Here is a 25,833-nt window from a genome sequence, read left to right as displayed (position 1 = left end):
GTGCCTGGTCTCATGAAAATTATAGTTTTTAATTTATTAATCACACAAATAAATGTTAGGTACATACACAGAGTTGTGAGAGGTCATAACCTGTCAGGAAGTCCAGGAAAAAGCTTTCCTGAGGAAATGATGCTGGGGCTGCTTGAAAGATGAGTAGGATTTAGTTAGGAGGGGAGATGCTATGGGAGCTGTCAGGCTTGGAAATTGCATGAGGGAAGGTCCTGCAGTGGGAGAAAGCATGAACGGACAGACTGAAAGAAGGCCAGCATGGCCAGAGTTCTGAAGGCCGATGAGACTGTGGAGTCCACCCAGTAGTGCTAAGAGGTTGTACTTTTGTCCTAAGGCCAATGAGGAGCCTCAAAAGAGATCAGAATCGATTTGAAGTATGGAGCAAGGACTGAGGGAAGTGGGCTGGGGCATTAAGCAGAAGTCCAGGCAAGAGCTGACAGCAGCTTGGACTAACGGGGAGGTGCTGAGCAGTTGTCCAGGAATGGGAGTGCAGGAGAGGGTGTGTCCGGGAGGACTCTGTGTTTGCAGCTTGCAGACTAGTCAGAGGGAGAGGTTAATCACTGATTCATGGAGCAAGGAAGGAGTGGGAGACTATGAATAATGTGAGGAACATTATATTTTTATGGTATCTCTCACTAGAACCTGTTTTCAGCTATTTCTCTCTTTGGCTACAATGGGTACAAAATAATCATCAATTCTGTTAAGATGATAAGAAGTTACTGAATGTGGTGTTTTACTCTTCAATATTGAGCAGAACTTTGCACAAAATACATAAACATTTTCAAAGCATGTTCACATCCAGCATTTTATTTTATGCTCACCAAAATTTCATCGGATCCCCTCATCCTTCCTTATTTAAAGATCAGTGCATTCACAATCTTGATCAAATTGTGATGTGTATTTCTGGGCACATCATCAAAATCCTGCAGCTGCTAAATTCATTATGACTCTTAGACTCTCAAAGGTTTAAGGGAACATTAGCTCTCACTTTCTTCCAAACCACTTATTTTGCTGAAGCCCAAAAAACTAGCTAGAGGCAGAGCTAGGATTAGAGTCAAATAAAACAAATACATATCCAATTAATACTCACAATCTCTGATGGTTACTATGTTATTTTCATATACAGTTATAAAAGAAATCAATGGAAAATGTAAGACCCATCTAAGGTTGCTCAACATGTCCCTATGGTGCTAATATGATAAGCCAGTTCTCCTAAAAAGCAGTCCCCATCAATCAGCACATGGCATGTGGCTCAACACAATGAGCCGTGGGCATTAAAAGATGGAAAAGGCTCAGTCCCTTCACCTCTGCTCCTCCTGGGTGGGAACTGATCCGCACTAGGCATTCCCCTGGACTGCCTTCTCTCAGAAAGTTGCACCCAGAACTCTGATAGAGACAACCAAAGGGTTTCAGTGAGTAGGTGAATCAGAAATGCCTGCCCTGGCAAGGACCCAGGGCAGTTCTTTGAAGGTGTGCAAATGGGGTGACTGTGTGGAATTTAATGGTTATTGAATCTGAGAATAAGAAGACTGCTAAAGGGAGAGGAAGAGATAATGGGTGGTGGCCAAATAAATCAACCAACCAACCAACCAACCAACCAATTGAGCTTTATATACGAAAAATCAACCTCAAAACTCCTAAGACCATAGTAGTTTCCAGAATGAATTTTTGTGATTCCTTTATCTTTCAAGCTTGCCTTTAATGTTTATTTTAATCTGATTTGTTCTACAGAAAAATGCTGGAAGAAGTGACAGCCACTCTAAACAGAATTTGCCCTAAACTTAAATCTTATCCCTCACCCTCAAGACTCCTTCTGCCTCAGTCACCCATTCAACAAACATTCTTTGAGTACTCATCAATGTCAGGCTTTGTGCTAGGGTCTAGGGATATAAAACAAACATGAAAAAGACATTCTTCTGTCCTCAAGGGGATTATAATCTAGGAGGGGAGTCAGACTGATAAACAAGTATCACCATATAAGGATAGGTGCTCATTGGCATGTGAGCAAGTGCTGAAGATACTAGGAGAGACCATTAGGGGGCAGTCTAGGGAGAGACTTTACCAAAGATACGGTATTTCATGGAAGTTTTAAAGAATTACACATAATTTGATAGGCAACCAAGAGGATTCCAGGCAGAAGAAACAGTGTGTTCAAACGACACATAAACATGAAAGTGCCGGGAAAAGACTGTCAGGTCATGGCAGGAGATGAGAGACCAGACCACAAAGGACTCCTAAAGTCATGCTAAGGAACAGAAGCATTGCACTGCAACGTATTCTATATAAGCTCAGGCTCTTGGCATGTAGTGGAAGCTCATTTTGATACAGTCATGCTGAGGAATAAGTAACTTCAAAAATCTCAGTCGTTGGCAACAACAAAGATTATTTTTCATTGCTGCTACATGTCAGCAATGGATCAGCTGAGGATCTGCTCTAGGTTGCAGGTAGACTGTGCACCAGCCCCACATTTCTCCTCATCCTCGGACTCAGGCTGAAGGAGCAGCACCCCCTTGGAGACGCATCATTCTCATGGCAGAGGGCATGAAGGAAATTTCCTATATTTCTAAAAACACCTGCTTAGAATTTACATCCACTCACATTTCCATTGGTCCAAGTAAGCCACATGGCCAAGACAAACAAAGGGATAAGGAAGTCTACTTCACCTATAGGAAGGAATAGCAAGGATGGAGATGCAAAACATTCTTTCAGAGGAAGGAAAAGGATGATTGGAAATGACGACACAATGTACAAATAAACTAAGGGGGAGCAAAGAAGAGGGTGTTATAGTAGCCTAGATGAAAAGAGTGGCAGTGTTCTATTTACCTCTTGCTGCACAACAAATCACCCTAAAATGTAGTAGCTTAAAGCAGCAACACTCATTTCATTGTTGCCCGTGGTTTCTGTGGGTCTGGAATTCAGGAGGGGCTTAGCTGGGCAGTTCTGGCTGAGGAGTCTATAACATACTTGCAGTGTGAGTGTGCTGGGGCCGGGGTAGGAGAACAGGGAAACACTCTCTGGTAGTCTTAGGGACTCTCTGTGTCAGCTGGTTTGAGCATTCTTACAACATGGTGGCCCAAGGCATTCAGACTGCTTCTATGGTGGCTGAAGACTTCAACATTGAGGATTCTACTCAACAGGGTAGAAGCTGCATCCACTTTTTAAGATCTACACTTGTATATTACATGGCATCCCTTCAGTTGTACTCTAGAGCAGGGATAGACAAACTTTCTCTATAGCGACCCAGACAGTAAACGTTTTAGGCTTTGTGAGCCATATGGATTGTTATAACTACCTGAAACTACTTAACTCTGCCGTTGTAGCTCAAAAGCAGCCACCAGTCCCTATGAACAAGAATGGCTGTGTTCCAAGAATATTTAATTTGTGGACAATGAAATTTGAATTTCACGTAATTTTCACGTCATGAAATATTCCTTTGATTTTTTTTCAACAACTAAAAATATAAAAATGATTCTTAACTTGAAGGCTATATAAGAACAGGTGGCAGGCAAGATTTAGGCCACAGGCTGTAGTTTGCCAACCCCTGCTCTACTGGAGAGAAATCAGATTGGGTATGTCCACTGGGAATTGGGAATACAGGTTTTATGCTCATGAAAGATATCTGGGCCAGAATTATAGAGGTGGTGTCACCTGCATTTCAGTGATGGCTGAAGACCTCAAAGTCAATGAAAATTTCCCCACATGCATTGAGTAGCAAGCAGAGATATCCCGGGATAGAATCTTCAGGACTCCAGCATTCAAGGAGCAGCTAGATAAGGAGCCAATAAAGAAAGGTCAGAGGAGGCCCACAGCCCAGCCCCTCCCACCTTCTTTTTCCATAATAATCTCCATCTTCTTGTTCCTACTTCCTTTCTCTGTCCTCCAACCCCAACCTTCCACCCTCAGACACTATATCCAAAGTCATGGGTTAAGAATAAGACATGTCACATTTGAAATGTGGAGAAGACATTCTTCACACTCCTTTCTGTCCCATTGAGTCATACAAAAACCATAATAACTTTATTTGTAAAATCATATGTTATTTAAATATTAGATGGCATTATTGCATGTTAAAAATTTTCTTAAAGAGTATTGACATAATATTTATTTATGTCACAATTATTTACCAAATGGAAAAAAAGAACAACAAATTTAACCATATAAGTTAGCATTTGAAAACATTATTTTTACCTTACTGAGAAGGAAAACAAATGTCTCTAGGAGACACAGAAAGAGACAAAAAGTTGCTCAACTATATTTTCTCAATTTTTTTTTTTTTTTTAATCGAGTCTCGCTCTGTTGCCCAGGCTGGAGTGCAGTGGCGCGATCTTGGCTCACTGCAAGCTCCGCCTCCCGGGTTCATGCCATTCTCCTGCCTCAGCCTCCCAAGTATTGTTATGCCCAGACCGTTTATTCCCCGAAGAAGACCACCAGAGTCCAGAGTCAAAGCTAAGCAGCAAGGATCTTTATTACAGGTTCGAACCTGGAGCTCTCACTTGCTCGTGAAACGAGACGGGCAGGAGAGCTCCCCCACTGAGCTCCGAACAATGTTATATAGTCTAAGGAAAGTAGGCATAGAATCATTATACAAATTAGAGGTATGATTGGCTGGAGTTTGAACAAAGCGATTTGGCAAACTATGATTGGTTCCCGCCATTTCTGATATTTCAGTACAACCCTTGAGGCGGAAGAGCAGTTTTACACAAAGGCAGTTAATTATATTGCATCAGGTTGCACAACCAGTTTATGGCTATCTTGCTTAAACACACCTTGTGACCTGGCTATCTTACTTAAACATTCCTTGTGACCTGGCCTCAGAAAGAAAAACATGTACTTACAGAACTTACAAAACCTCTGGTAGGTGCAGAGATTAGAAAGCAGAACAAAGAGTTTAGCAACATCGGGGGGGGGGGGGGGGGGGGGGGGGGGGGGGGGGAAGGGAGGGTACGCATTTTTGTATCTTTGTGTCCTTTCAGTATCTGGGACCACAGGCGCCCGCCACCACGCCCGGCTAATTTTTTGTATTTTTAGTAGAGACGGGGTTTCACCACGTTAGCCAGGATAGCCTCGATCTCCTGACCTCATGATCTGCCCACCTCAGCCTCCCAAAGTGCTGGGATTACAGGCGTGAGCCACCGCGCCCGGCCTATTTTCTCTACTTCTTTATTCCCTTAAAAATCTGTTCCGAACGTCTTCAGAGTAGGGACCCTAACACTAGGTAAATAAGTAATGTACCTTTTGTTCGAGGTAAGGGATGATAGCTCTCTTCACACATAGGTCTGTGCAGAACAGGCAGTAATATTTGATGAGTAAGATAATGAGAAGTACAGATGATTTTGTTGAGCCCAGGATAAAAATGAAAAAAAAAAAAAAAAAAAAAAAAAAAATAGAAAGTAGCAGAGTGTCATGCATAGGAGGCAAAAGCAGCCCAATCAGGTGACGCATTCTAAGAAGACGGACGTCTAACTGCCTTGGAATGTGGCAGGGATAGGGCCCCCTCCCATCTCTGTGTTTCATTTATACTGTTTCCACATGTCTTTAAATAACATGTAGCCAATCATTCATTTATTCTGCAAATATTTAGTGAGCAGAGACACAAATCAAAATAAGGAGTACTCTGTGGGGCTGAAAGATAAACAATATTTAAATAACATTCTGTCCCTGCCCAAAGGAAAATTATACTTTTTAGGGAAGATTCAATATGTACATGAATAGGCTGCTCTGGATTGGGAATACAAAATTTTCTGTTGACCTCTTTCTTTTTACTGAGATTAGCTGTGGTAGAAGCCCTGGTTTGCTTGTAGTGATGATAGCCAAGGATCAAGAGGTTGGTATCTTTGTTTAAGAAAACATTTTAATGGGTTTTTTGTTGTTGTTATGCAAAGTTAGGTCCCGAGGTCAAGTGAGGAGAATGGTTTCCTAGTCTACTGTAAGAGGCTATCTCTTTTACGGACAGAAAAAATCTTTGCTTAATTCTGTTTTGCTATTTTAGTGGTTACTTTAGAGTTTGTAGTATGAATATTTATCAGTCTATCTTCAAGTGCTATTATAACATTTCACATATAGCCTAAGAACTTTATAATTCCATTTCTCCCCTCCCAGTCTTTGGGCTATTATTGTCATGAATTTTATTTCTACATATGTTATAAAGCACATACTACTTTGTTTTTATTTTTAAACGTCAATATTCTTTTTAAAAGAATTAAATATGAGTAAAGTATTTATTTGCTCATATAGCTCACCTCCAGAGCTCTTCATTCCTTTCTTTAGATCCAGATTTCTACCTGGTGTCACTTCATTCTGGCTAAAATACTTTTTTTTTTTTTTTTTTTTTTTAACATTTATTGCAGTGAAGATCTGATGGTAATGACTCTTTCAGTTTTGTATAACTGAACAAGTCGTTATTTCATCTTTGCTTTCCAAATGTATTTTGGCTGGATACAGAACACTGACCTTGTTTATTTTTTCCTTGTTTATTTAATCAGTCTTGCCAAAGGTTTATCACTTTAGCTCGTCTTTTCAAAACCACTGTTTGATTCTGTTGGTTTTCTACATTCTACGTTTATTTTCTAGTTTATTAAATTCCAATCTTATTTCCTTCCTTTACTTTCTTTTTTATTATGTTATTCTTTTTCTAACTTCTCACGATGAGTCTCATTAATTTCAATACATTATGCTTTTCTAATATTAACATTTAAAGCTATAATTTTTTTCTCTAAGTACTGTTTTGGCTATTCTTACATGTTTTGATATTCTATATCTGTGATTTTTATTACTGGTTCCAGTCTAAATAATCTCTAATTTTTATTATAAGTTCAAATGAGAACCACAAGTTATTTAGCAGTGTGTTTCTAATGTTCCTTATATATTTTTTCAAATTCCCTTTTTGTTCCCTAACATCATTCAGATCAGAGATGTGTCTCTAATCAATTTTTAAAAATGTACTGAAATTTGTTTTATGTCCCAGTATATAGTCAATTTTCTAAAAGTGTTTAAAAATATATTCTGTAATTTGGGGATATAATATGTGGTTATTAGATCAAGCTTATTAATTAAATAAGTAATAATCCTATGAACCCACAAAATGAAAACTGAAGATGAAGGCACAATCATTTATGTACTAATTTTACATCTCCATACTTGATTGCTTCTCAAGACTTTGTGTTTACATATTGAAGTCCCTATTCGATATCTCCACTTGGGTGTCTAATAGTCCCCTCAGGTGTGTTATGGCCTCACCATTCCTATTCCCACTAAGACTTTCTCCTTCCCCAGGCTCACTTACATCAACATCTCTCCAGATTTAAGGTCAAGGATTATACTCTTTCACTGATTTCCACCTCCCACGCCGTTTATTCCATTACGAAGTCCTGTTGAAGCGGCCTTCAAAACATATGTAGAATCTGTCCCTTTCTTTTCATCATCTGATCCAAAGCAAAAAACCCTAAGACTACTTTAATCATCTCATCATTGGCCTTCCTGCTTTTTGTTTTGTCTCCCTCTTCCCCAAGCAATTCTCCACATAGTTGCCAGAGTAATCTTTTACAATTGTAAATGATAAAATGCCATTCCCTAGGTAAAACCCTTCATTTATTTCCTCTTGCACCTAGAATAAAATAAAAACTCCTTACCTTGGTGTACGATGCCTACATAATCTCGCTTCTGACAATCTCTCCCATGTTCACTCTGCTCCTATCCTAGTCTTCTATCTCTTCTTGAAACCCATAAAGTTTCTTTCCACCTGAGGCCTGCATTAGACAAAACAGGGTAGGTTATGCTACTGTAATACACAATCCTGAAACCCCATGAAGTATCCAGTGGGACCAGGCAGCTCTCCAGCTCAACTGCTGTCCATAAGGGGACCCAGTAATTCAGGCTGCCTCAGCCTTGTGGTTTCACCATCTCAGTATGAGGCTTCATCTGTGATTGTAGTGGTAGAAGAAGAAAGTACGAGCAGATCTTACATCAGCCTGCAAATTTTTGTATCACTTTGTCTCATAACCTATTTTCCAGAACCTATTTTCCAGAAGTAACTACCTATAACCCCACAGGTAGGAAAGCATAATCCTCCTGTATGCCAAGACGGAGAGCCGAGCCCAATATGAGTACAAATCTCCACCACAGAATGGTTTCCTGTTCCTACAATGAGCTTCCCTCTAATTTTCACATGGCTGGCTCCCTATTGACATGCAGGTCTCATCTCAGAAGTCACCTTCTTAGGCTGTCATTGGCCACCCAGGTGTTCTTTGTTTCAATTAAGTATTTAATTTTCTGTATATAACTTGCAACATTCTGATTTGGTTGTATTTTTTTGTTTATTGAATACCCTCTCCCTCATCTAGAATGTAAGCCCCATGAAAGCAGATAACTTATTTGCTTTGCTTACTCTGAAGTCCCCAGACTTTCAGTAAGTATTTGTTAAATAATTTAATAAAACAATTATTCAGAAATGCAAATATCATCCTCTCTCTCTCTCCTTCTCCTTCTGCTTCTCTCTCTCCTTAATGAATTTTTATAATCTTCAGGATAAAGTTTAAACTTTCTGACATGAAATACAAATCTTCATATTTGTAACAACTGGTTACCTTTCATTTCATCCCCAGGGGCTGGTGCTTGGGGATACAGTAGTGTAGAATCTCCAGCTTCATATCCTGCCCTTCTCTTCCCAGTACTCAGGGTTAAAGTCATATCAACAACCTAAGGCAGCCAACAAATTCCATTTTCTTTAGACAGATCCTTTTTAAATTTATTAAGTGAGGATGGAGGCAGATTAATACAAAATGTACAAAAAAAGAGATTCACATTCTAATTTGCCTGCTCGGCTAAAGCCAAATCAATGTTCTAAAATAATTCAGTTAAGTGTTTATCACTTATATTTGGATAGGGCTAGATTGAGCTGCTGAAACAAAAACAACAAAACTCCAAAGTACCATGAGCTTAACATAGTAGGGGTATATTTCTTATTCAGGCAAAGTCCAGTGAAATTCAGGTTGTCCTCCTCCATCTTGTAGCTACACCAGCTATTCATGACCATTAAGATTTTGCAGAAGGGCAAAAAAGACAAAGTCACGCTAGTTCTTAACTTTCTGTCCTCAAATGTGAGCCCTCACTATTCTTTAAATTATGTTGGCTAGAAGTAGTCATGCAGCCTCAACATATTCTAGGGGAAGCTTGGAGAGGTAGAGAAGCATATGAATACTAGAAAAGCACTAGCAATCTCTATTTTAATCAGGCCATCAACTATTCCTTTGATTCTTTCCATCTACTAACAAAGACTTCTTAACTGGAATCAGGCTCCTCAGACTAGACCCTAACCTTGGGCTCTGTCCTTAGCCCACTTAGTTCAGTTTTGGCAAGAATCCTGCTGGAACGGTTTAATGAAAATCCCCCTTCTGATATACGATCAATTTTCTCATACTACCCCCCCCCCCTTGATATCTTATCTCTCTGGTCTGCCTTCAGCAAGGATCTTGTTAAGTTTGTTTAGCCACAGTCTCCCTTACCCCGATGTTTCCTTATAGAAATTTTCTGTCCGCTGCCTCCCATGCTACTCCTTGGCTATAAATCCCTGCTTGTCCTGGATATATTCAGAACTGAGTCCAATTTCTCTTCCCTACTGCAAAATCCCCATTGCTATAGTTCCTACCTCTATCACAGTAGTTCTGAATGAAGTCTGCTTTACCATTTTAACAAGCATCTGAATTTTTCTTTAACACCACACTAAAACACATTTGATCGATTTCCAGGGGAGACAACCTGAAGTACCATCCTATTGTTGCAGTCAGCTTAACAGCCTGGACCTGTGTATTTCTCATCTTTCAGACATGGTTCTTCTCCATAGATTTACGAGCCAAGAGTCAACTTACTGGTCCACTTCTCCAACATATCCCATATACACTGCTACAGCAAGAACAGGATAACTGTAATAGAAAACTCTCACTCAAAAAAAGGAAGAACAGTGGATATAAAGCAATTAATCGTCCATAGCAATTCTAAAATTCCACTCAGGAGACAACAGGAAGGTCTCTTACCCTGAAAGTGAGAAAGAATCCTTGATTCATCCCTAATTCTGCTCAGAACATTTCCTTTATCCATTGCTGTGACCCACTGCTTTGGCTTCTGAGGGGTATATTAGTTTTTTTGGAGCTGTTGGAACAAATTACCAAAATTTTAACTAACACTCTTTCTAGAGGTTTAAAGTCTGAAACTTGAATACCTTGGACTGAAATCAAGGTATCAGCAAGGCTGTGCTCTGTCTGGAAACTCTAGGTAGGGGAGAATCTGTTCTTTCCTTCTCCAGATTCTGGTGGCGGCCAACATTCCTTGGTTTGTGACTACAACCCTTGTCTTCAGGCCAGCATCTTCAAATCTCCCTGTTCTGTCTTTATATTGATTTTTGTGTGTGTCACCTCATGCTTGTAAGGTGTGTCTGCTCTTCCTTATAAGAACATATGAAATTATTATATTTAGGGTCCACCTGAATACTCCAGGACAATCTCTCCAACTCAAGATCCTTGGTCACACCTGCAAAAGCTGCTTTCTGATATAAGGTAACATTTACAGGTTCCAAAGATTAGGACTTGTTATCTTTAGGGGCCATTATTCAGCCTACTACAGGAGCTAATTCCATTTTTCTTACCCTCAGTAACTATCTGAACTGGGCCTTTGGAGAGTATACAGCTTTCTAAGCTTGCTTCTTACTGGAGGAAATTTAGTGGTCCAGGGTGGGTCTTATGCCTTGAACATCACTTTTCCAGAGTTCTTGTTCTTGATTCCACTTTCTCTTGTAATTTTCTAAATCAGACAACTTCTTGGGAGACAAAGGTAAATTTGAAAATTAGATAAAACTACTGTTAATAAATAATAATTTCAAATAGCCAAGGCAATCCTAAGGAAAAAGAACAAAGCTGGAGATAACATGCTACCTGACTTCAAACTATACTACAGGGCGACAGTAACCAAAACAGCATGGTACTGGTATAAAAACAAACACATGGACCAATGGAACAGAATACACAGCCCAAACATAAGGCTGCATACCTATGACTATCTGATCTTCAACAAAGCTGACAAAAACAAGCAATGGGAAAGGACTCTCTATTCAATAAATGGTGCTGAGATAACTGGCTAGCCGTATGCAGAAGACTGAAACTGGACCCTTTCTTTGCACCATACACAAAATCTGGACCCTTTCTTTGCATCATACACAAAAATTAACTGAAGATGGATTAAAGACTTAAACGTAAAACCCAAAACTATAAAACCTTGGAAGACAACCTAGGCAATACCATGCTGGATGTAGAAATGGTAGACAACCTAGGCAATATCATTCTTTGTCCGTTGGGCAAAGGATTTCATGATGAAGACACCAAAAGCAATTGCAACAAGAGCAAAAATTGATAAATGGGATCTAATTAAACTAAAGAGCTGCACAGCAAAAGAAACTATCAACAGAGTAAATAGCTTACAGAATGGGAGAAAATTTTGCAAACTATGCATCTAACAAAGGTCTAATCTCCAGCATCTATAAGGAACTTAAACAAATTTACAGGAAAAAACAACCCCATTAAAAGTGAGCAAAGGAAAAGAACATTTTTCAAAAGAAGACACACATGTGGCCAAAAAGCATATGGAAAAAAAGCTCTACATCAGTTATCATTAGAGAAATGCAAATCAAAACCACAATGAGATACCATCTCACATCAGTCAGGATGGTTATTCTTAAAAAGTCAAAAACTAACATGCTGGTGAGGTTCCAGAGAAAAAGGAATACTTATACACTGTTGGTGGTGGGAATGTAAATTAGTTAAACTATTTTGGAAAACTGTGGTGATTCCTCAAAAACCTAAAAACAGAAATACCATTCAACCCAGCAATCTTGTTACTGGATATATACCCAAAGGAATATAAGTTGTTCTGTTATAAAGACAGGTGCACGCATATGTTCACTGCAGTGCTATTCACGATAGCAAAGACATGGAATTAATCTTAATGTTCACTAGTGGTAGACCGGATAAAGGAAATGTGGTACATATACACCATGGAATACTACACAGCCATAAAAAGAATGACATCATCTCCTTTGCAGGAACATAAATGGAACTGGAGGCCATTATTCTTAGCAAACTAAGAGAAACAGAAACCCAAATGCTGCATGTCTCACTTACAAGTGGGAGCGAAATGATGAGAACACATGGATACGAAGAGGGGAACAACAGACACTGGGGCCTATCAGAGTGTGGAGGGTGGGAGGAGAAAGAGAATCAGGAAAAATAATTAATGGATACTAAGCTGAATACCTGGATGACAAAATAATCTGTACAACAAAACCCCAGGACACAAATTTACCTACATAACAAACCTGCACATGCACCCCTGAACTTAAAAGTTAAATTAAAAAATTGAAATAAAATAGATAGGGCCGGGTGCGGTGGCTCACGCCTGTAATTCCAGTACTTTGGGAGGCTGAGGCGGGTGGATCATGAGGACAGGAGATCAAGACCATCTTGGCTAACACAGTAAAACCCCATCTCTACTTAAAAAAAAAAAAAAAAAAAAAAAAAAAAGCCAGGCATGGTGGCAGGCACCTGTAGTACCAGCTACTTGGGTGGCTGAGGCAGGAGAATGGCATGAACCCAGGAGGCGGAGCTTGCAGTGAGCCGTGATTGCGCCACTGCACTCCAGCCTGGGCGATAGAGCAAGATTCCAACTCAAAAAAAAAAAAAAAAAAAAAAAAAAGAAATAAAATGTGGTAATTTATTCCTGGTTAAAAACATCATACATTATTCGGTTTGCTTTTACTAAAAATTAAGTGGAGAAAATTAAAAGACTAACAAAAGTATTCATATTAAAACTATTGGATTTTAAATACTTAAGAGGAAATAGTTTCTAATAAGATACACACAGGTTAAACCTATGTCATCAGAAGTAGAGATAACTTTAATCAACTGCAGATCAAACTACAGAGTAATGGGTAAGTGCCAGCATTTGCTAAGCACAATGGACTTAATGCTGCCCCATTACAAGGAAGCAAATAAAAGCCTCTTTGTTAGAATATAAGGCATTGCAGAAACATGCTACAGAGGCTCACACTGACCTTCTAGTTAGTCATTTTCTTTCTAAAATTTTCTAAGTATAGACTTAACATCTTTAAGTGGCTTTGATATTGATGGGCATCATGAAACTAATCTCACAGTCAGTCCTTCAAAAATTTAGTGTACTTAATGTTACTTATGGGTAAGACAGGTCAGTGAGTGTAACAGAAAATGCACAGTGAGAGAAAATACAAAGACAGAAATTCGAAGGGAAAAAAGAGACAATGCAGGTTGAGCAAAAACAGTTAATAGAAATAAAAGCAGACAGACCAGGGATTTCAGAAGGGGACAATGGAGACGAACCCCACAGGAGTAGAATGGAAGCCAGGAAAGAATGGGAAGCAGATAGACCAGGGTTTGAAATTTAGCTCTCACACTTAAGAACACAGCTAAGTTTCTCAATTTTTATTGCCTTGTTTCATGTGTGAAATGGAAGTAATCATGCCTACATTACAAAGGTATTGAGTAATTAAATAATATATGTGAATGTGTTCAACACATTGTCTGGCACCTGATAGGCATACAATAAATGTTAAATTCTCTTTCCTCATTACTTGTGCACAAAATACAAGTAGGAAGGAAAGGAGAATAAGGAAAATAATTGTCCAATTAAGAAAAAACCTAACAATTAATCCTAAAACTATGATAATGGAAAAGACGAATATTCAGTGAACATAAAGTAATGAATCTTTCTAAAAATAAAAGACCCTGAGGTAAGCGAGTAGAAGTAGGAAAGCTGTTACAGAGGTATAGGCAAGAGATCATTGAACCTTGGACTGAGATGGCAGTGGTGCCCATGGTAAGAAGTATTCAGGATTGAAATCTATTTTTAAGTTGAATCTCTTGTTGAAGGTCTGTATTTAAAACATGAAGCAAAAAGACGAACTCTCTGAATAACTGGGTGAATTATGATCATTTGTTAAAATAAAGCATCCTGGAGGTAAAGCAGGTTTGGAGGGGAAAATCAGGAATTGTTTTGGCCTCATTAAAACTGAAATGCCAATGAGACATCCAGTAGGTATGTATGTCAAGTAGAAGATCTAAATGTGGATACCACAAACATGAATATGGCATTTAAGTCTCTAAGCAGGGAGTATTGCTAGAGTGAGTTTATTGCTGCACCCTGAAGATTCCAACTTGTAGTGCTTAGAAGAGGGACAAGTGAAATCTGAGGAAACAAGGATAGTGTAGCATCAAGGAAGAATGTGCCAAAAGTTGCTCAGTGAGGTGAGGTCTAAAAAAATCTATCACATTTAGACATGTGGAGGCAGTCAGGGAACCCTGTGGAGAGCATTTCAGTGGAATGCTTAGGACAAAGCCTCAGGTAAGACAATACCAACCCAACAAGATCTGAAACCAGTATTGGGCTTTCTTTCCTTTTAAAAGGCCAAACAACAGATTGTGAAATTATCCAGTTGAAAACCTTCCAGTGGATTCCTATTACCCTCAGAACAAAAGCTGAACTCTTTACCATGATTTCCAGGTTCCCAGAAAATCTGGCAGTTGCTGTCTTACCTCCATCCAAGACCAGCCTCACCCAGCCCTTCCAGCCCTACTAGCTTCTTGCTCTTCATTAAGAAGCCAAGTTCCCTTCTATTAAGAGCCTTTGCATTCACTCTTCCCCAACCTGCATGGTTACTTCCCCATTTATATGCATAGCCTTCCCTGACTACTGTATATAAAACCCTGTCTCCTTGGGAGGCCGAGGCGGGCAGAGCACCTGAAGTCAGGAGATCAAGACCAGCCTGACCAACATGGAGAAACCCTATCTCTAGTAAAAATACAAAAATTAGCCAGGCGTGGTGGTGCATGCCTGTAATCCCAGCTACTTGGGAGGCTGAGGCAGGAGAATTGCTTGAACCTGGGACGCAGAGGTTGTGGTGAGCTGATATTGCGCCACTTCACTCCAGCCTAGGCAACAAGAGCAAAAAACTCCATCTTTAAAAAAAAAAAAAAAAATACCTCCTCCACATCCTTTAGGTAGTCAACCTTACCTGGAGTTTCCTTTTTTCTATGAAACAAATCTGCACTAGGTAGGCTATCTCTGATCTTGCTTTGGCAAAAAGTGAGTTGGAAAAGGCAAAGAAAATCTTTTGAATACAGGTTCACGTGTTTATAGAGCTACTGACTTACTTATAATGCTACCAGCGGTAAGATTCCAGTGGTTTCCAGTAAGGAACTCTTTCATTCACCTATGCGCTAAGAAAAAACCCACAACAACAAATAATACGTTTAAATTACTTAGAAAAAATAATGGGTTTGAGGAAAAGTGAAAATAAAGTTTAAAGGTTACCATTTCTGTAAGTTTGTACTCTACAGTTCAACTTAGTCTTAATTCTCTAGTTGGTCCTGCGTCCTGAAGTGTTCCTTCAAGTCACCATCATCTGATTCTGCAATCCCACTGTAAACCATTTTTAGATTTTGTCTAGATCTGGGAATATCTCAATCTGAAGATCACTTTTTAGTTACAGTATGAAGTACTTTCACCTTCTTAATCACATTTAAAATACAGACTACCTATTAAAAATAATGGCATCCCAGTGATTCATTCAATGCCTACTTTCTAATGTCAATAGTGAGAAGACTTCTACTAAGATAGTTATAGCGGGGATAGAACATGGACAGGCTCGAGGGATACTTAAGAAATAGAATTGTAGGAAATTGAGAACCAATAGTGAAAACTAAGGGGAAATGATAAAGATGAAGGCCAGGTGCAGTGGCTCATGCCTGTAATCCCAGCACTTTGGGAGGCCGAGGCGGGTGGATCCCTTGAGCTCAGGAGTTTGAAACCAGCTAGGACAACATAGAGAGACTTTGTTTCTACTAAAAAAAAAAAAAAAAAATCTAATGACCTGGTTTCTGGCTTAGCCAACTGGATAGGCAGTGGTGTCACCTCAAGGCAGAGAAGAAAAAAAAGTTTGAAGAATGGGGGAAATCATGAAGTCAGTTTTGGGCATATTGAATTTAAGGTACTTGCAAGAAATGTATTTTAGGCAGTTATGGATATAGAGTTGAGTGTAGGTTGTGTTACTGTGTATGTTAAGTGAATGACAACCTTGCACTAATATCTAAACCTTCTTGGATGCATTACTACATTTATAAAATGAGGGTGTCGTACTGATCTGATCTTTAGGGTGCTTCTTAGCCCTAAAACTTCTGTGAATTAACTTTATCATTTTAAGTAATTTGGTTTGGATCCCCATTTTCTTCTTAGACTCCAGAGTAACATGTTATTATTAGCACTTTAGTTCAGCAGTTTTAAACAAAAACTATTAACCAGTTAGAAGCTTGCAAATTCATACAACTTTGTTTTCTCTTAAATTTTAAGGGATTGTGAAACATTTGCTTTCCCTACCAACGGAAGATATATATTCAAGCTTGCTGGAACTTCTTGGGATGAATACAAGAATTTTTAAAGAAAATGTATAATATACTCATGAAAATTTCTTCTCCACGAATTCTTCCTCTCATAGATTTGGAGAAGTTGGAGAAACATTACTTTTATTAATAGAAAAAGAGGGGAGAGGAAAATGTGGAGTACAAAACATGGGGTTTATGTTTGGCAAGAAAAATAAATCTATAAGAAGATGTATCACAATACATTTTAAAAGGAAAAAACCAGCATTTAAATTGATGCCTTACAACTGGCAATACAAAACTAAATAATAGAAATGAAAGACAGGTTTAAATTAAATTTCAACTTAAATTTTATTATTGATAATAGTCTTGACATTTCAATACTGAATATTCTGGAATTTGTCCTCCTTTCTTCCTAATTGCACATAGCATCTTGGTTATTATAAATTATTTCCAGGTTAACAGAACCAGTAATTTTGAGAGAAGAGAGAATACTAATCTAATCGTCTGAAGCATGTTTAAGTAGTAGTCCTAGCCGGATGCGGTGGCTCATGCCAGTCATCTCAGCACTTTCGGGAGGCCAAAGTAGAATTGGTTGAGCCCAGGAGTTCGAAAACTAGCTTGGGTAACACAGCAACACCTTGTCTCTACAAAAAACCACAAAAATTAGCTGGGTGTGGTGGCAATTGTTGTGGTTCCAGCTACTTGGGAGGCTGAGGCGAAAAGGTTGTTTGAGCCTGGGAGGTCAAGTTTGCAGTGTAATGTGATTGCTCACTGTACTCCAGCCTGGGCACAGGGTGAGACTGTGTCTCCAAAATAAAAAAAAGTAGTCCTGACAATAAATGCAACTTTGGTTCCCAAAACAGGCTCTATGGAATAACCGATAGATGAATAGCTCATCTTTTGGGGGGGGGGGGGGAGCGAGGGGAGGTCGGAAGAGTACTGTATACATGGCTCATTTTAGCGCATTGTTTCCTAGTGTCTCAAGGAGAAGTATTGCTGCTTTGGTGAAAATGAATCCCTCCAATAAACCTGCAATTGAGCAAAATGAACAATTCCGCAAACTGAACTATGTATGTTTTTAGTGCTTCCCATTGAATCAGCTCACAACTAACAATCTTGAAGCATTATCACAATTATTCTCCAATTTAAAAAATTTCCATGCCATACTGTGGATCACATACCACAACTCAGTGAGATAGGGGGCCCAGAAATGGACAAGGGAAGAGTAGAAATTAGGAAACTATTCCTTTATAAAACAAAATTACTCCAGCTTAAAACAACAGCATTTCATTTTAACAGAATGATTATTTTATGAAATATATCTGTAACTCCTGTAAGAGAAAGCTGAAACCGCATCGGGAAGAAAAGCCTATGCCGTGGGGTCCATGTGTTTCAGACCTCGTGCCTCTATGTAATCCGATATTTTGACCTTTTGAAGCCCAAATCTCTTCCTTAGAAAAATGAGGAAGATAATACTTACAAGGTTATTTGAGGATTAAAAGTAATCATGTATAAAATATATTATGTAACAAAAATAAAGACAAAAGAAACAATATTTCAACTGTGATTTTGTTAGACTTTTATTATGAATGTATTTTTTAAACCATCATTTCAGATCTCACTAAAACTGCAAATCTTAGAGCAGTCAAATTTAGAGAGACTGACTACAGTTTTCATACCATTGATGTTGATGTCTTTTTCTTTAAGGAGCATTATGTGCATGACACTTCTATTGAAAGCCAAGCTAGAACCCTAGTTTCAATTTCCCTGTTATAAAAGCTATTCTACTTACTTGTGGGTATTAACTTGATGTGAAGAATGTAAAGCGAATTCTGAAAAACCTGTAAATAAGCACATGAGACTACATTTCATAATTAATAGTAAAGATACAGTTACTCCTTGATTTTTCAAATAAACTATAATATAGTAATCCAACTTATTCTGGTGTTGAGATACACTATAATTTTTGATTACTGTCCTAATAATCTTTCATTTAGATTATTCACTATTTTTTGTTTATATTGTAAGTTAAGTAAAACCATGAAACTGACTTGAATATAAAAAAATCAGTAGTCTTGGGTTAAACATTTGCCACTTAAGGTCATTAGCTTAGCTGCGACATGTTACCAAACCAATAAATATAACATTATTAGGTAAGAGACTTAAAAAAAATCTGAATTAAGGATGAACAAATGTTATTAAGATGAACTATATGTGAACTTTCAGTTTAAAAATATACTTTTAAAGAACAGAATTATCAAAAGCTTCCATTTTTACTACTTTCTCCTCCAGTAATTATCTCTTATGTGATAATTTGATAAGCTCTAGGAGAATAAGAAAAAGTCCTTTTAGAATTCATGATAGGTTTAATCAGGTAATTCCAGGAGGGAAAAAAACCATTAAAATAAAATCTTATGATAATCATCTGGTATGTCCAATGACATGGGTATGATGTAACAAAAATGGTTACAAACTTATAATGTATTATTTACATTATATACTCAAAACTATCAAGCTAGTTAACTGTATCTGAGGAGACACATTATGACATAAACAGTTTTTCATTGTTCATTAGAAAGAATGCAGTCAAGCTTTTAATGGAAATAATATACAAGTGAGGCACTTTTGAGGTCAGAAATAGAAAGCAAACGACACTACACACTGGAAATGTTCACAAAAATCTATGTGTATTTTTAATACAAAGACTTTTCAACTCGTTTATTCTTGAAAAATTTCAAAACTAACAACTGATGCAATTTAAGAAGCTTTCAGGAATAATGGCTAACATTTCAGTGTACCAAAGCATATGAACGTCTTATAACCACCTGGCTGCTAGGCAAACAGTACCTAATACCTTAAAGCCTTTTTGTTTTTCTTTTGGTTTATGTAAATCACCTCAAGTTGTGTTTGTTTTAAAGAAATTCATTCTTTATGTCTGTCTCACTGCAAAAGACCTCATGGTGCTATTATCATGATTTATAGACTTTTTTAGTGCAACAATAGTGCCAGTTTCTAGTGCTTCCTCTTACACTTTAAAATGTGATCATGGAAGTCAAATCAAGAATGAGCATAATAATTAGTAAAGAATCCTTGCTTTTCAGGTAACTAAAGTTTTCTAAGTTTTATGCGGAAAAAATGTTACACTTGCTTAATGTACCTCTTAATGCACCTCTGGGCTACAATTAAAAACCCAATTTAACACATATTTCCAAGTGTAATCACAAAATCGAACATAAATTTCAACACAAGAAATATCCTTAAAATTCTTTACATTGACCATTTAGAGGAAAGCACATTTCCTGTCTCTAGAGACTTACATGCGTATTAAGAAACATTTCTGTGCCATTTAATTAAGGGGGCAAGGGAGAGGAAAAAGAAAAGAAAAAGCAAGACTTACCCAAGATACCAGATGGCACTACACACATGAATTGAAAGTGCATTTACATTACTTCAAAAGCTCATTTTAGGCACTGCTGAATAACCAATGAAAATATGTAGTTCAAGTTTTTCCCTTTAAATTCTAACCCCACCCCATCATCATCTCAGAAACATACACACGGCTGGGGGCAGGGGCTCACACCTGTAATCCCAGCATTTTGGGAGGCCGAGGCGGGTGGATCACCTAAGGTGAGGAGTTCGAGTCCAGCCTGGCCAACATAAACCCCATCTCTACTAAAAATATAAAAACTTAGCTGGGCATGGTGGTGGGCACCTGTAATCCCAGCTACTTGGGAGGCTGAGGCAGGAGAATTGCTTGAACCCAGGGGGCAGAGGTTGCAGTGAGCTGAGATTGCACCATTGCACTCCAGCCTGAGCAACAAAAGTGAAACTCCGTCTCAAAAAAACCAGAAAGAAACGTACACACACACTCTTTCTGAAGTTGTCATGATAAAATACAGGTGTGATTATGTTTTTCCATGTTTTGAGAATTATTTTTAAAAATTCTCCCTGACTGGCAGAAGGAGGAAAAAAATACCATTTTGGTAATGGCTTTTGAGAGTTAAAGCAACTGGTTCTATAAATGCCTCAGTGCATCCATTAAGTTTGATTGCCAGTCCCAAATATCAACCAATATTTTAAAACAGGATATGTAAGAAAAAAGTGCTTAAAATCTTTCAGCAAGCCAACAAGACACATTAGGAAAATAACCATTTTACAATTCATTTGAGATAGTTCTTATTCCTGGTTTCCCTGGTAGAGGTGGTCACCATATAAATAGCCCTTTAATGGTAGTAGTGATGAACCCTGTCAGATCCCTATTGCCATCTCATGTCTCTGGCCTGGAAATCATCCAGTAGGTGGTGCTGAAGCTCCACACGACATACTTCTTCAGAAATCAAATGATGTCCCTTTTCAAGCCAGGAAAAATATCATTTAAGAATTATCAGTTCTGAACAAAACAAGTTCATCGGACCAGTCTTGCTTGTCATACCATCTAGATGATTCCATTTTCAATCCTATTACTGAAGCAGCTGTCTTCAGCCATCTGCTTATATCAGACAAAAACAAAGAAAAGTTTTAGAGGAAAAGCCAATTGGCAGTGCTGAATCTGTACAGAGAATGAGAAAATGTTCCTGAAGGTGCCTATACACATGTTTAAGAATCAGTGATTTAAACTACCCATTTGCTTTCACAAAGGAATTCTAATTTACTCAAAAGAAAATTTCCACATAGGGATTCAGAGAACATTATATCATCAGTTAGTCTTGTAGACTGATTTAGAAACTGGGTATGTTAACTATAAAGATCCAAGGTAAAATAAAAACCATTTCATCACCATAGTTTTTAATGAAGAAACTTGTTTAAAATTGTAAAGGAAAAAATGGGAATGGGACGGCAAAATCTTAGCAGCAAAGTGGTTAAACAAATTGAAAATATTAATGCACAAACATTAAAATATTAAAGCATATATGTTGCATATAAAATACAGTACAGAACCAGGAGTTGCACTATACTGATTAGTGCTTAACAGAAGAAATGATTAAATTTGTTCCTCCCAGAAGTATATACACAGTTCATTTCCACAGCATTTTCCTATAGAGCCAGCAAGTTATTTTCTTCAGTAATTCACACCTTGATCAAACCTGAATTATAAACTTAGCACTTACAAATATGAAAATTCATTCACAAGGAAAAACAGTATTTCCATTTCACCAATAAAAATTTTGAAAGTTAACAGTCTATTCTAGGAAACCAAGCTTAGCTGAAAACTTCAGGGATGAAGATCATCTGTTGTAGCAGCATTCAAATATATAAACAGTAAAAATAAGACTTAAAACTGCTGCTACAGTGTCATGTTTTGGATTTAGTTCATCCAATTGATTTTTAGTACAAAACTAGAAATACCCTCTTCTTCATAACATCTATAGTTATCAATATATTTTTCTTCTTTTCAATGTGAAATAATACTTCAAGATGATCTATATACACAATGTTGTCAGTTCAAGCTGTCATATAAATATAAATGCTTTCTTAAAAAAAGTATTTTACAGACAGATAGTGTTATATACATTGTTCCGTTTGATCTGGGGCAAAAGAAAAAAGCTAACACAAGCTTAAGTGTGATATATAAAAAGAACGATACATAAATGATGTTTAAAAACCTGCATAGAAAATGAGCTTCAAATGGTAGTGTGATTTTAATTTTTATCACCTCTGAAACTTCAAGCCATTAAAAAAAAGGCACACTTCTCAACTTTATCCCTCTAAGGGAATGTTCTTAAAGAACCCTTTCCTTGGTTAGAGTTTTAATGTAACACTTAAGAAAACAACAACAAAAACAAAAACAGACAATCTGACTTCAAGGTACTTTAAGGTTTGTTGGAACATTTATCCAACTATTTTGTAAATTAAACATCCAGTAATATAATGCTCTGCAAAAGAAATACATTTATATGTACAAGATACTTCATTTACAATGTTGGATTAAATACTTTCCTGGGATAGTTTAGCACACATTTTAACATAAAATAATTTTGCTTTTGGCCAGTTTAAATAAAAATAAAATGTAACTGATAAAAAGTTATCATTGTTATGTAAATAATAAGCACTGAGGATTAAGCTAAAAAATTAGTAACACAGCTGAACATATTCTGGTTTAGCAGAATGATAAATGAAGATCTCAAGAGGAAGCTTTTACACTGACTATCCAGTCAAACTTTCTGCCTTGTAAAACATTTGTAAATGCAATATAATTTTTTGAAGGAGGAAACTCTGAAAGAAAACAACTTGCTGGTTGAATACCACAAAAACAACTAAAAAACTTCACTTTTTTTCTATGTTTGTTTACTCAGTCTTTTTATATAAAAATAAGTGTTACGTTCCCATCAAAACATTAGACAATTACATCTGTGCTTTAAAAAAAAAGTTGGTCACTCAAGGCTATTAGAGTATTTTTAAGGATTTTAGATTACCAGAATGTACAGATATAACTCAATATAAATTGTAGCCAAAGAGAAATAAGGATGACAATATCAAATCATTCACATGGAATAAAAACATTATTAACTAGATGAGTTAAATATTCAAAATATATGGAATGTGACAGTAGATATACATATATATATATCTACTTCAGAACTAGGAAGGGGAAGAAAAGTTTAATATGTAATAATTCGTACCTTACATTTAGTTAAATATAAACATTTGTTATTTATACATAAAACTGCTTTCAAAAAACAACTAATAAATGATTTAGTTGCACTTGTTTCACTTCTTGTAATTGCCAAGTGTTAACTTTTCTTAAATTGAAATCAACTGTCCCCTAGTGCACTTTTATTTTTAGTTCATGTCCTAATAAATTCAAACCTTTAAAAGTCCCATCACCTAATGCATAAATATACAAAAATGCCAAAAAATTAATCCCTTTTAGTTGGATCATATTTTATGCTGACTTTTTATAGCCAAATAACCAGAAATGGTTTCCTTCTGCAAATACTCTACAACCTGTAACAAAATACGCCATGCACTCAAGGGAAAAGTTAGGCATGGCGTGAAACGCCAAGAACTGATGAGTTCTGCTTCCTCCATGTGTGGCCCCAGTGATACCAGGCAAGATTCCATATTGCTTGCCAAAAGCTTCCACAAATCCAAGTTAGCTAATTCCTGGAAACAAAGATTTTAAGCTCATTTTGGCACTGGACCATTTCATCCAGCAGCTTTATGTTTCCCACCACAGCAACCACATGCCTCACCACAGCGATGGCACATTCTCAAAGGGACGTAGCAGCACATACATGGTACAATGAAAGACAAAGCTACCAGGGCTAACCATCGCAAGCAGAACTTGTCGTCGCTAGTGTCACACGAACAGGGATCAGAAAAATCTCCCTCTGAGTCTGACATACAATGATACAACATGCTCTCTGCACAGAGCATGCAACTAACTTGATATATGCATCTTTTAATAGGGTCTGGAGCATCCTGACATTTTCCCCTGACATTTTCTTCATGATTAAACCTTTCCTGGCAGTATACGCAGCGAGAACGTTCACCGTCCTCTTTTCTTCGTTTTGACTTCTTAATTTTTAATGAGGAAGGCTGCGTCTTAAATACCACAGAGTCTTTAGGTGAACTTAACTTAGTCTCCTCCCCACAAGAGTACAGATAGTCTGATTTTTTACTGTCTGGTTTAGAAAACTGAATACTGGAATCAGCATCATCTCTTTCCAAGTCATTTTTCCACATGTCAGGATGTCTGTAGTCTGCATAGCGACGTATTAAGATATCTCGAGGGTTTATTCTGACAATCTCATCCTCATCTTGAAAGCTGACATGTCTGATTGATTTTAAAGGGACCTAAAAAAGAAACAGATAAAAACTGCAATGAGGGCTATGATGCTTAATTTTATGTGTCACCTTGGTGGGGCCACAGTGTCCAGATAGTTGTTCAAATATTATTCTGGATGTTTCCATGATATGTTTTTGGGATGAGATATACATTTCAATTGGTGGACTATGAGCAAAGCACAGTACCTTCTGTGATGTAGGTGGACCTCATGAAATCCACTGAAGGCTTTACTAGAACTAAGGCTGAGCTCCCCCTGAGCAAGAAGAAATTCTGCCAGCAGGGTGCCTCTGGACTCAGACTACAACTATTTCTTGGGTCTCCAGACAGCCTACCCTGCAGGTTTTGGATCTGTACCTCTACTATTGCATGAGCCATTTCCTTAAAATAAAATCCGTCCGCCTGTCCCTCTGTCAGTCCCTCCGTCCGTCCGTCCGTCCGTCCCTCCCTCCCTCCATCCATCCCTCCGTCCGCCCGCCCATCTGTCTGTCCGTATGCCCGCCCGTCCGTCCGTCCGTCCGTCCATCCGTCCATCCATCCATCTATCCTGTTGGTTCTACTCTGGAAAACCTTGACTAATACTGATTTTAGTGTCAGTATTAGTCAAAGTGCGGTGTCACTCTAACAAATACCTAAAAATGTGGAAATGGTTTTGGAACTGGGTAATGGGTAGAGGTGGAAAGTATTTTGAGATGCATGTTAGAAAGAGCCTTGAAGAGACTGTTGCTTCTAAATACGGACTTTAAAAGTGATTCTGGTAAGATCTCAGACGGAAATGAAGAACATGTTTTGGACACTGGAAGGAAGGCAACCTGTGTTATAAAGCAGCAAATAACCTGGCTAAATTGTGTTCTTGTGTTTTTTGGAAAGTAGAACTTGTGAGTGATTAACCTAAATATTTAGCAGATATTTCTAAGCAAAGTGTTGAAGGTGTAGTCTAGTTTTTCCTTGCTGCTTATAGTAACATTCGAGAGGAGAGAGAGAAATTGAAAGAAGAAACTGTTAAGCAAAAAGGAAGAGAACATGAAGATTTGATACGTTCTACGTCTATCCATTTGCAATAAAATGAGAAAGCATGTTCAGAGAGAATATCTAGGGTGTGGTTGGACAATCATATGGTAAAACGAAATGCTGTCAATCTGGATTGAAGGGGACAGAGTCAGGACAAAATGAAGGAAGACTGTTGGACTTCTGGAATTCTACAGGACGGGCCAAGGAAGTAATGTGAAATATGACTATCTTTCAAGAAAAGGGAAGAATGAGCCTGAAGGCAGGCAGTTCCAGAGGGTGGGGTCAATTCCTCAGTGTCAGTGGGCCAGGCTTTAGCAGCCCAGAGCCCTGGGGGCAATGCTGACACCTATAGCTGAGAGGGTGGGGCTACCATTCCAGCGGGCCCAGAGGGCAGAACATTAAAACTAAAAGGATTATTCTTAATCCTAAAATCTTTTTTAAAAAATCTTAAAATATTTTAAAAGGTTTAAATAATGGAATTATTGTAAGGTTTTGGAATTGCTTGGGACCCATGACATCTTTCTTCCATTCAACTTCTCACTTTTTGAATAGGAATGCCTATCCTGTACCTTTCCT

At 37.8% G+C, this 25,833-nt stretch overlaps 1 protein-coding gene across 2 annotated transcripts in view; it reads right to left on the bottom strand.

The window, feature by feature from the left end:
* Window positions 1-19,126: 19,126 nt before the first annotated feature.
* Window positions 19,127-25,833, bottom strand: part of SPRED1 (sprouty related EVH1 domain containing 1) — a 102,543-nt gene continuing 95,836 nt past the window's right edge. For both annotated transcript variants that reach the window (XM_050799768.1, XM_050799769.1), the window contains exon 7: window positions 19,127-24,257. In XM_050799768.1, coding sequence (XP_050655725.1) covers window positions 23,607-24,257 — 651 coding nt within the window. In that variant the 3' untranslated portion in view covers window positions 19,127-23,606. The remainder of the gene's footprint in view (window positions 24,258-25,833) is intronic.

The sequence above is a fragment of the Macaca thibetana genome, chromosome 7, assembly GCF_024542745.1.
Source record: "Macaca thibetana thibetana isolate TM-01 chromosome 7, ASM2454274v1, whole genome shotgun sequence".
NCBI lineage: Eukaryota > Metazoa > Chordata > Mammalia > Primates > Cercopithecidae > Macaca > Macaca thibetana.
Note: the sequence above shows the minus strand (reverse complement) of the source record. Positions and strands in the feature narration are given on the sequence as shown.